At 41.2% G+C, this 13,185-nt stretch overlaps 1 protein-coding gene across 1 annotated transcript in view; it reads right to left on the bottom strand.

The window, feature by feature from the left end:
* Window positions 1-13,185, bottom strand: part of eys (eyes shut homolog) — a 212,863-nt gene that overhangs the window by 57,451 nt on the left and 142,227 nt on the right. The window contains 1 exon segment of the mRNA XM_042065147.1: window positions 4,571-4,750. Within this exon segment, the coding sequence (XP_041921081.1) occupies window positions 4,571-4,750 (180 nt within the window).

Consider the following 13,185-nt stretch of genomic DNA (forward strand, 5'->3'; position numbering starts at 1 on the left):
CCTCAAACTGTGCAATGTAACCCGGGATTAAGAAAATCTAGTCTCTAAGAAATTGACATTATTTGGTATTGAATTCTTATTGTCAAGACTTGGGCTGCCATGCGAGGAAAATATTCATCCATTTGAGCTATTTCTGTTGGTTTAGCTTTGTGGGGAGAGTGAGTCTATCGAGAGTACAACAAGTGTGTTCAATTGTTGCATGTTGCCGTGGCCCACTGGTTAGCACTCTGGACTTGTAACCGGAGGGTTGCCGGTTCGAGCCCCGACCAGTGGGCCGCGGCTGAAGTGCCCTTGAGCAAGGCACCTAACCCCTCACTGCTCCCCGAGCGCCGCCGTTAAAGCAGGCAGCTCACTGCGCCGGGATTAGTGTGTGCTTCACCTCACTGTGTGTTCACTGTGTGCAGTGTGTTTCACTAATTCACCGATTGGGTTAAATGCAGAGACCAAATTTCCCTCACGGGATCAAAAAAGTATATAGACTTATACTCATTACTATGATACGAATACTGACACTCAGACGACGCTGACACTGATGAACCAGATTGAGACATCATTTTGCACTCGTAAATAGTATATGCTACTCAATCATTTTTAAACTAGTTTAGTTCTGCTAGGCCTACTGTATGTGAGAAATTAGCGTCCCGTCTGAGATACCTACAGTAACTTTGTTTTCAACGATTGTCAAGATCAAATGCCTACACCAGATTGCAAACCAAATTTTTTCATTACAAAAATAAATGCCTCATGCTTGTTCCCTTGCGTATGAAAACTGTCTAATTGCCTTGGCTTTTGTGCGCATGATATTACACATAAATGAATTGAATTAGCTGAAAAACAGAATAACACAGTGATGGCTGACACATATCGAGCTGGGGGCCGGAGAGGTGGGTTTAGATGAGCATGCTGTCAGAGGAAGCATGATGTCAACCCCCCCATCCCAAGCCCCAACACCCCCACCTCACACATCCCCTCTCTGTTAATCTATAAAAGGAATCCACACAGATTTTGACAGCCCATGACACGAGATAAACAGCATCAGATAGCCTGTGACGGGTAGAATGTACATGAGCAGGTAATCTGACAGGTTGGCGAGGAAATGACTTTGCTAAGTTGACATCAAGAGCAATCTGGCAGACTTTTTTCCCCTCTCTCTTTCTTCTTCTTCTCCCTCACTCTTCAGATAAAACACCTCGCAGCACCTAATGGCTTATGTTCACTTTACACGTCTCCCCACAGGCCATTTAAATGCCGTGAGCCTGAGTGAAAAGTTAGCATTGAAAAGTTAGCAAAAACCCAGTAGGGAAAACCTGCATTTACAGCACACCATTTTACCTAAAAAACTTTTTTTGAAATGTCACATTTCAGGACATCCATCTTACTTGTACAAGGCCTTGCCTCATTTGAGAACAGAAACAGCATGTACATTGTTGCCCTGGTGAAAAAACTGGGCAAACATGAGAGTTAGGACACTGAATGTGTTTGTGAGAATGCAGGGCTCTACACTAACATTTTTTTTCAGGAGCACTTGTGCGCCCAAGTTAAAAAATTTAGGAGCACAGACAAAAATGTTGGCGCACAGTCAGTTCTGTACTTAACTTACACATAATCTAACATTATACTGCAGCTAACAGTTAAACATGCCAGTGCACCAATTGCGAATATTAAGAATGACTGACAACATTTAGGCTACAGGAAACAGGATTTTAAAGATCAGTGCCTACTTTATTTTCAGTCTGTTCTATTTTCCTACATTTTGTTAATGTAAAATAATATAATACATTGCCATATTTGCATTTAGCCTGTATATCAAGTATCCTGCCAAATGTAGGCTAATTTATTTATTTGTGAATCCATCTATAGCTAAACCAAATATGCCCATGGTGACCTATCTGACTGCATACTGCCTAATACTAGGCCTACTACTAAAACAGTCCATTTTCTCTTCCACAAAACCCAACATAGGCTAATCAAGTATATATGTGTTTTATACTTTTAGTTTTTATTTGAAATATATGCATTGATGGGGGCAGTAGGCAAACGTTAGGCCTACTTTCGTTTTGCACTTCAGCTTGTATTCGGTGTTAACAAACAAGCATGCGTGGAAGCCTGGAGTTGTCAGTAGCGTTCTACCTTTGAATAAAATGGGAGTATTACGGGAGGCTACTTTTGTCCCGGTTCGCTACAGCTATATTTTGCATATTGCAGCTACGACGGAGTATTAGGGCCACACATGAAGAAAAAAAAAATATTTTTGCCATGGCGAGATTAAACTCGACATGTTGACTTTAAAGTCGACATGTCGACATTAAACTCGACATTTCGAGAATAAAGTTGAAATGTAATGTCGACTTTAATCTCGACGTGTCGACTTTAAAGTCGACATGCTGACATTAAACTCGCAATAGGCCCTACTGTTTAAACATAGCCTACACAGTTCAAGCTATGTAGCCTACACTAATACACAATATGTTACATGAAAAATGGGCTTCAAATAGGTGTTATTTCAGATAGATTGCTAGATTGCAGATATTCAGATAGATTGCGTCTTGTCTGTTAACTACTCATTGCCGTCATCGTGAAGTGCTGTCTCGCGGTTATGGAAATACTATGCCGTTTAGGCTAAATTGCTAGAAAAATATATGTATCCAATGATATAATGTTTCTATACAAAATGTTATTTCACTCTGTTTTACGTGGGTAAGGCCACTGCACATCCAAATAACTGCCCTTCATGACCCACAGGCCGTCACTCTTCATAGGATAACATGGCAAAACTCATTTTTCTAAAACTGCTTTTCCATGTCTCACCTGCAATACGTAGCCTATAGGAGGCTAGAAACACAGGTATATCCTAAGCATATATACTATTTTGATCCCGGGAGAGAATATGTGTGCATGCACTTTATTTATGCACTAGGCTATGTGTGCATATGTGTGCATGTAGGCTACTAGCCTACATGGGGTGGTCGGGAGGAGCTGAGCAACGTAGGTTAATATGTTCTATGTTTTGTCCACATGATATAGTCCTATGTCTAATCATTGTTGCACTAGAACACTCTGAATCATTGTTGCACTAGTTGCATTGTTTTATTCGTCCTCCCTTTCAATCGTCTCGAGCGGTCGTTCTCTCTCCAAACTAACTTTATTCTCAAAATGTTGAGTTTAATGTCGACACGTCGAGATTGAAGTCGACATGATATTTCAACTTTATTCTCGAAATGTTGAGTTTAATGTCGACATGGCGACATTAAAGTCGATACGTCGAGATTAAAGTCGATCTTACATTTACATTTTTTTCTCGAAAAGTCGAGTTTAATGTCGACATGGCGACTTTAAAATCGACATGTCGAGTTTAATCTCGTCATGGCAAAAAAAAAATTCCTTCATCTGTGGCCCTAATACTCCGTCGTATGCAGCCAATACGTCAACTGGGCTAAAAGGCATGTTAGGTTACCTTTCCTTCTCTCACTGCATTCTCAGAATCTCATCCTGTTCCTCCTATATCCAATGAATTCGGTGGATAGAAGAACTAATTTCTTCAATCTTTGCATCTTGGCTGGCTAGTCTAACTTTCCGCTTTTTCTGCGCGATCTTGGATTTGATAGAAGCGACTACTAGCGAGTCACAACACGAAACTGCTAACGTTGATGGGAGGTGTAGTTTTTACGCTTCATTCGCGACGTGATTCTATGGTTTGCACCAGTAATGTTTCTCGATGTTGTGGTGTATTTTGTAGACAAACATTGACATGGTTAGAAGTCATTCGCACCAGTGCGCTTAAATATTTTTTTGCACTCGCACGGCATCATTTTTACTCGCATGTGCGAGTGAAATGGGCGCACTGTAAAGCCCTGGAATGTGAACATGTATCCAAGGAAGGAGGGTGAGGTTTGATCAGTTGAGATAAACATCACTCTCCAAGTATCAGGTGTGATTAGAATGATTAATAAAAACACAAACAGACATGCTCACACTTTCCCAGAATCCCCCAAACTTCATCATTTAGCGCACATTCAGGAGCATCTATTCAGATTCATGACTTGACCTGAACACAGTAGACAGCAGATGGCTCACGGTCATGCAACTAAAACATATTTATACATGACTTTGTCGAGACCTACCGCAGCTTTTATGTCAAGCTGAGCTGCATATATCTTCCATCTGCCATAGATGAATTGTGCATTACCTTACACCTTGTATGACACACGGGATCCTGATTCCAAAGAACACAAGCTGCTGTGGTCAATGTGAAAACTAGGCCTCTACTGTTCCTTTTATGTGGCTGGAGACACTCACAATAGTTAAGAGCTGAAAAAGAAGTTCCTCTTATCATGATGCCCAAACAATTGAATAACTTGCAATAAAAAGAAATGAAACAAAACAAGAATGAATGTACAGTGAAATTCAAATGTTATGCAAATAGTTAAAACACTTCAGGAAGCAATATTCTAAGTATCTCAACACACACAGACGCACGCCGAGATTTGAAGAACATAAAGAGATCAGACGGTAATAACTCTCCACTGAGCTACTTCGCACTTGAGGAGCGAAGTGGTGAGCTAATACTCACCATAAAGGATTATGGCGTTGCTTGCCCGCGTTTTCACAGTCAGGTAGAGAGTAACAGTGCTCTCTCTGCTGGTGGCCGAGGAAGAGGACGCTCCCAGGACGTCCGACTGCAGCAGAGATGTGAGCGATTGGAGCTCCAGGTAAGAGGTGCCATTGAAAAATGGGAAATACACCGTCGTGTCTGGAGACAAAAATGAGATAAATGGAGACAGTGAGTGCCTCGCATAAGAAACACAGAAACAAAAACTGAGAGATGACACTGACTAAAACAATATGGCTCTCACGTTGCATGCTCCCTTTGATGCACAAGTAGTGTGACCCCTTCCAATGTTTTTTTTTTCTTTTTCTCGCTGTTCTGAAGACAAGAACGTTCTCATTTCATTATTTATCTAATTCCTTTGAGTTTGAAGCCACCTTAGGCAAAACATTACAATGCGCAAGAAGTCCCTGTCACGCCTAATTTGCTTGCCATTAATTAAATAAGTGTAGTTACCAACAAAAGCCATGTAGCGGAGTAGTATTTCCTAGCAGCAGGCAAAACAACTAATGGGACTGCATATTGTTTTCAAGCAGGGAGGTGTGGTATGCTTGGGTGGAACAATTATTTTAATTGAATAAGTGTTGGTGACTGTTGACAAGTCATAATAGAAAAACAGAGCCGAGAAAAATACAAATAAGGGAAAGCTTTTAGAGTATTCTGAGGAGACATCATCATGGAGGAAGATGGAGTGTGAATCCACTGCAAAGACTAATGTTCGTGTTTACTGCCTGAGATGGTGAAAACAGTAGTTTTGTGGCTGGGAAAACTTGGCCCAGTGCCTCAAAGCCATTGCCTGCTCTGCCAGGGGTTGATTGATAGCTGCTTGCCTCTGCTGCAATAACTCTGCGTCTTGTGTTCGAGTGACAATCCTTTTTGGAAAATGTACAGCAAAGTTATAAAGGTGTGTGGCTTAAAAAGAAAGTCTAGACTGTGAGCCATAGGGAATTCAACTTACTAACAGATCCCTAAAAAAGGATACACTGTATTTTCATGGACATACAGTATATGATGAATGGCTATAAATGTAAAGATATCTATAATGTTCATATCTATAATGATGGCTGGCTTCCATGTTGGCATTCGATTCATTATTCAAACAGAAAGGCTTCTCTGCCGATTTGAAAACAGAGACAGTGAACCATCAAAGTCAAAATGACATATAAATCATAACCTCAAATCTTATTACAACAGATGAGGAATGAGCGAGTGCTCGTGGGGAGACACGTTTTGGCATACATGAATAAAACAAGCTGCAACACACGTCTCCATGAAGCAGCCAGCTCTGCTCACTCAGCACTGACATGGCTCCTTCAGCACAGCATGATGACAGCTTGGCTCTCACAGTTAGCCTATGACTGATGTCGGGGTGTGTTGTGGTGGGTGGGTATGTGTGTGTTTTGGGGGGTGGGGTGGTTGGTCGAGTCGACCTGTCACAAGTGAAAAGAGGCTCTGTTATCACCCCAAGGATGATGGTGGGGCCACGAATATGGAGGGGGAGGAGGAGGAGGATGGAGAGGATAGTCCCCTCCCGTTGGTCACAGATTGTGCATGGCTGAATCACTCAGTTACACGCCATTACACGCAAAGGGGAATTGCAGTTCATGCATAACCACTACACCGAGACCCAAAACTGGGGCTGTTCGATTATGGTAAATATCATAATCGGGATTATTTTTATCAATATTGAGATCACGATTATTTATCAAAAGTACTCAACGATTTTGGAAACATCATCCATTTCCTAAGCTTTAAAAAATAACAATAGATTAAATAGAAATTTAATTTCAAATGAAAGCAAATGAAAAATACATGAAAAAGAATACAATGTAAAAAATACATGGAAAAAAAGATCAAGTTACCACAGCAAAGCAAATGGGCATGGTAGAATATAACAGCACTAAACAAGAGACCTGTTGTAAAATGGAATGCAGGAAAATAATAATAGGATTTTTGTCATGTTGTTTCTATAGCTGTTGGAAGTCATAATTAACCATTAATTAATTTGATTAATTGCACAGCCTTACCCAAAGCAGGCCAAAGTAAGCAAATGCAGTCATAACAATAGAATCCTCTCTAGCAGACACATCAGAGAACAGAGCAGGGACTAAACGTAAGCAATAATAGCTTACACTGATTTTAGAACAGCTAAGCAGACCATATGACCATATTTTTGAATTTGTGAGTTCAGTCCAAAGCTGCAAACCGCCATTTTCTCTTGTGACCATCCATGAACTGATTTGAGGACACAGTGGTTGATGCAGTCAGTCTTTTACCCCAAATAATAACTCTTATATTTGCGAGGATTTGGTTATCTGATTATATCGCATTATTTCTGCTTTTTAAATAACGTGTGCAGATGTGGGTGCATTCATAGTATGTGAGCTGTTAATGGCCCACAAATAGTCTGTTTGAATGTTGAAATACAATATTAACATGACAAACCACACACTAGGCCATGTAATTTGCTTGATGATTGCACAAAGACATGGCTGAAATACCTGTCCATACGGCTTTTGAAACGATGGAACAGAGGCCAACAGACCAAGCCTTGAAAAACCAGACTGACTCATAGAACTGATTGCTGCTAGGCAACAACTTGGCTCATCAATCGCTGTGAAAATGAGATAGATGATTACCAACATGTCCTTTATAGGAGCTTCTATCATTGTGGTGAAATTACAGCAATATGGTGGCCTTTGACATTTAAGGCCACCTTCAGCAGCGCATGTCGCCCTGTGAAATACGACTTGAAATGTCACACACTAGAGTGTCACACAATGTAATCAATAACCTAAAGGGTCAATTTGGGTTGGGGGGCGGGACTGACGTCAGCCAGACACAAACACAAACAAACGTTCAAATAAAATGCGTTTTTCTTCATTCTGATATTTTATTTCCATTTGTATGACTATTGCAGGGATGGTGAGGCCCCCTTTTTTTGTTGGCAAGGCATGTCTGCTAGTGACCCTCCTCCAGCAGCACCTGCAGCCACCAGCCACTTGCCTCCTCTCCCCCCCCCCCCCCCCCGTTTTATTTACTCCTGTGGGCCGCACCCCCAAGCTCTAAGTCAGCAGCTGTAAAACTGTAAGATTTATAAAGTTGATTTTATTTTGAGGGGGTGGCGGATATTGAGCATGCGCGCACACACACACACACACACACACGCACACACACAGTAAATTCTCTCTCACACACACACACACTCAAACACACATATACGGGCTACAGTTGTAATGAAACTCCCTTTAAATGGAATTGACGACTTCCTACTTCCAATAAACAAGGCATTTTATAATCAGTGATAACAGGAGATGGCCATAAAGAGGAGAGGGCATCAGGGTAGAAGAGGACAGAGGGCAGTGGGACCTGTGCCTTAACTAGACTGGTAAGCCTGCTAATTTTTTACAATGAGCAATAGGCCGACTGGACTGAGGCGCATAATAGTGAAGGCAATGAGGCATTCCAGCAGGTCATGATCAATACAGAGCACCCCTGAATAATCTCCTGCTCCACTGCTCCTCTGGCTCAGTATACCCTCTCACTTCCCTACATGCATGCTGACACACACACACACACACACACACACAAAAACCCAGTCCCTAATTACTAAGCAAAATTATGGGATATTTTTGTGTAATTAGTAATTAATTACCACAGGTGAGATGAAGGTGGATAGAGAAAGAAATACACTAATTTGCTATGTATTTGCCAGGTGAATACTTCGTAATTAGGGGACTGCAAAGGATGGGTTACTTCTGTGCGTGTGTGTGTGTGTGTGTGTGTGTGTGTGTGTGTGTGTGTGAATTATTAAGATGTACAGTTAGCCTCACATCATTGCAATCAGCTGAAATAATTGAAATAAATCACTGTAAACCAAAGATATATTATAATACACAGTCAAACAGCAGTGCAGGTGCCATTCTGAGCATACCTGCAAATCAAGTGGCCTCTCCAGCAAAGCTATATAAGTGATGGCTAATGGCAGTGCAGCTGGCACTGGTGTTGAGGTTCTGATCTAATCTGAAGTGAGTGCCGCTCCGCTGTCAGCCGGACAATCCTGTTAAGATTAGTTCCCATCTAGGGCCTTGGTCAGCAAAGCATGTAAACAGCCTCTGGACCGCCGTGACTGCGGGCAACCAGAAGTGCTGCTTCCTCCATGTGTTGGACAGCAGTAGAGCTGGCACAGTACGAATTCATGCACATAAATATCAGAGCGCATACACGCACGAATACACAGACACAGACACAGACAAGACACACACTAACACATACATGCACACAAACGTATGTATGCATGCACAAACGTATGTATGCATGCACAAACGTATGTATGCATGCACAAACATACATACTGTAAATATATGCACACATGCATACACACATTGACAGACACACACACACACACACACACACACACACACACACACACACACACACACACACACAGACACACACAAACACACACACACACACACACCTATCTGAGAATAGACACTGCTGATGTGGAAGGACTCTAATGCATTTCAACAGAGTGTAGCCCTTCTCTGACTCAGCACAAAGTACACAGTCCCAGAGCAGGTATTTAAAGAGAGCTCTACAAGACTGATGAACCGTGGGCCATAAAAAAACGCACCAGGGGTGCAATGCTCTCGAAATGGAGTGACATAGAAAATGGCAGAGTGAAAAATGCAGTATGTGAGGCCAGGGCAGGAGGCAAAGCGGTCAGTCATGTTGAGTTTCTTCCCTTCGTCATTCTCCCGCCTCTCTCTCAATCCACAGGAAGTATGGATGCGACAACGCTGCGTACCGCTGACGGTTTCGAGAGTGACCTGGGAAGACTCAACAAGCCATTTAAGGATTAAGGAAAAAAAACATGGGCACATACAGTAATACACACACACACACACACACAGAGAGAGAGAGAGAGAGAGAGAGAGAGAGAGAGAGAGAGAGAGAGAGAGAGAGAGAGAGAGAGAGAGAGAGAGAGAGAGAGACGTGGCCATCTGCGATCTAAAGATGCGTTGCGTAGTGAGTGTGTGTGTCACTCATCATGTCTCTGGGTAGACGTGAATGCTCGGAGGAGGAAGTATGTAATACAGTGTCAGCCTGATTAGGAACTTGTCCCCACAGGGGAGCAACAAACAAATGAGCTACTCCGAAATATTGGGCCCTTGTCGTTTTGCAACAATGCCTGAAGAGGCAGACAACATTTGGGTGGATTACTTAATTATCGACACATTAGCACATGGAGTGGAGATGACAGAGGTGCCATAGCAGGGGTGGAAGGTGCTGAGGTCTTACTCTCCTCATTAGCTAGAACTTCTGTCAGACCGACTCACCAGAAACAGCCGCTAGTTGGATTGACTTCATGCGTGGAAGACTGAAATAGTGAGGAAATGGATACCAACATGTCTACATGTGTGATTCGTGGATCTAAAGTGTGTTGTGTTTTAATATGTTTAATATTGGTTGTTTCAAGTTATTTGCTTTTTAATAAATCATAATGTATTTGATTTCGGCTCTATTTTTTTGCTGAAAAGTTGTGGCTATGAATGTTACAGTTGTAAAGGTTTTTGTTTTTTGCATCATTTACCGTTTGTTGATCCAATTGTGTAATGTTGCAGTGATAAATTTTGACATATAAAAAGTTGAACAGTGGGGGAATAAAACTGATTTAACATTTGACACCACAGCTAACTCAACATGACCTGAGTAGCAAACATATGAACCAGTATTATATTGGTGACACTATAGTTTAGGAAAGGTTACATGTTACAGTAACCATTAGTTTTTCTCAATTGTTTACACACAATTACTGGTACTTGAGACACAATGACCACAACATGTAACTTGTGCACCAACCCCCTGAACCAATTCTGCTAGCAAGAGTACAAGCACAATTTCTGCTTTATACTGAAATTGCAGTTCTAAAGTACATTTTTCATAACACTACACACAACACAATTTTCTGCATTTGGCATACTTTTCATGAAGAAGATCTCTTGTTTTTACAAGGAACACACTGCCATTCAAATTCTAAAGTTAATTGCCCTACTATGCACACTGACTCATCACATGGGCAAACACCTGTCACACAGTTTTACAATTAGCAATCAGAGCTTTAGCATAATGCTAGTGATGTGGATGAGGTGCTGTGGCCAGACAGCAGAAGAGAGGATGCAGCATAGTTTTTTTTTTTTTTTACTCTAACTGTATACAGTAAATTCTTCTGTTGTTTTGTATGTAGACCACTGTATGTGCAACTTTGTGTTGTTTGGGATATACACTGTGTACATTGTTTTTGTGGGGAAAAATAAAATATATTTGTTGTTACCATGTACTTGTGTGTTCTGTGTACAATACTCTCAAATATTTTACAACACACGTATGTACTGTATGTACTGTATGTACTGTCTGTATTAAATGTAACACTGAACAAAAAAAGGCCTAGGTCATTATGATGAATGGAAAAGAAGAGTTTGTGTTCCACAGAGCAGAGATATGAACATACTGCGCTATATATGCATGCTCTCCATCTCGCACCACCTGGCGTAGGATATGAAAGAAAAAACTCAAAGAAAGGCTCTGAGAAACGGAGGGTTTGCTGTTCTATCAAATATAAAAGCATATGTTTGGCTTCTTTTCAAACACACACACTCAGTGTGGATCTCTCAATTATGTGACATGGGGTGCATCCCTGCCGACACACTTCCCCAGGAGGCCAACTACAGTATTTGACTAATGGCCAAAGAGAGAGCGAGAGAGAGAGAGAGAGAGAGAGCAAGAGAACTAAAAAAAGTGCTGAAAAGCAAGTAAAGTCATTTCATCTTGATGACAGCCTGTCATTAGTCGGCCTGCTGACATCACACTTTTGATATTTCTAGGCATTTCAGAAATATTACTTTTACACATGCTCCCTGGCCTTCCTCCTCTGTCGAGTTGGGGTTAGACATCAGTTGTATAAGGACCTTGAGTGAAATTACAGTCAAACAAGTAAAGCTGCACAAGTTCAAGGCTAACTAAAGTGATGGCATGTATAAGAAAATCATAATTTCTGTCACTTAAATAAAAAACGATGGACTGCCTGCTTAATTGAATGTAGCACAGGGCAAATGGGTTAATTTCTGCTATATATATACAGTGTACAGCTTACTGATGAAGTGAAAAGACAAATATTTACAAGGAATGGCAAATGTCAACTTTAATTAACATGCAAGATCAAACAGAAGCAGTCAAATAATACATGGCGCTGCATAAAGTCAAATTGTCATTAAACCATATTTCTCTCCACCAAGATATCCTCAAGTCAATGTAAATGCCAAGATATCCTCAAGTCAATGTAAATGCAATATTGGCAAGGCAACAGCTACTGTACAACTCAAATTCAAAGTGTGCACATTTTACTTTTTAAACTTCAAATGGATCACTCTAATATTAAACAATACGATCCAAACATTTATCAGTAAACGATGCAAAAACAACCCAACAAAAAAACAGACAACTGTAACCGCACCCCTTCAGCAAAAAATACAGCCATGAGTCCAATTACGGAGTTTCTGAAAGCAAATACACATTCATCCCTGGTGGTCTACAAAAAGCCGCCCAGACTGGCCAGCAGCAGGAGGCCTTATACAGTAAATACACAGAAATAATGCATGCACCGCGGTGCACTGATCGGTAAATATTGATGGCCTCAACCGGGGGGAATAAAACAAATGTAACATTTGACACCATAGTCAACTCCACGTGACCTCAGGGCAACATGCCATTCCTAACCTCTCATCATTCCACCACCAGCGGTAGGGTGAGCGAGCGAATGCGAAAAGCAACAGGAGTTGCTACTTTGACCCGACATCTCTGCAGCGCAGGCTGGACGTTGAGTGGGACAATTATGGGCGGAGGCCAAATGAAATTGGCAACCCAACTCCACACCATAGGGTCAGTCCGCAGTCTAGTAAGTAGCCAAGCCGTCATCGCACGTGTGTGTGTGTTTTTTTTTTTTTAACTCCACTCCGTCATCGCATGCTTGTGTGTTGTTTTTTTAACCACTCTACCATGAGTACCTTTCTTTGGCTTCGGATGGCTCCTCGAGTGCTGAGGCAGTGGTCATGTGCGGCACATTGAACAAACAAACCAATCTGAGATCCATGTTTCAGTGTGACATATGTGATATGTCTACAGTGAGGTAGACTCTTCAGCAAATAACAAAAATAAAATATAATATTCCACCAGAAACGTGAAGTACACTACCGGTCAAAAGTTTAGGGTCATTTAGAAATTTCCATTCCACTCCATTATAGACAGAATACCAGCTGAGATCAGTGCATTGTTTTTGTAATTAGGGTAGCAGTTTTCAGATTACATTATGTGCTTACATACCAGTCATTGCAAAAGGGTTCCCGACTGTTGTAGAAAGAAATGGCTAATCTTTAATACAATATCTACATACAACCATTCATCCAATGTTCCAAAGGTACATTCTGTTTACTAATCTGCTGTCATTTTAAAAGCCTAACTGAGAAAACATTGGAGAACCATTTTGCAATTATGTAAGCACATAATGTAATCTGAAAACT

Source organism: Alosa sapidissima, chromosome 16, assembly GCF_018492685.1.
Source record: "Alosa sapidissima isolate fAloSap1 chromosome 16, fAloSap1.pri, whole genome shotgun sequence".
NCBI classification, from domain to species: Eukaryota; Metazoa; Chordata; class Actinopteri; order Clupeiformes; family Clupeidae; genus Alosa; species Alosa sapidissima.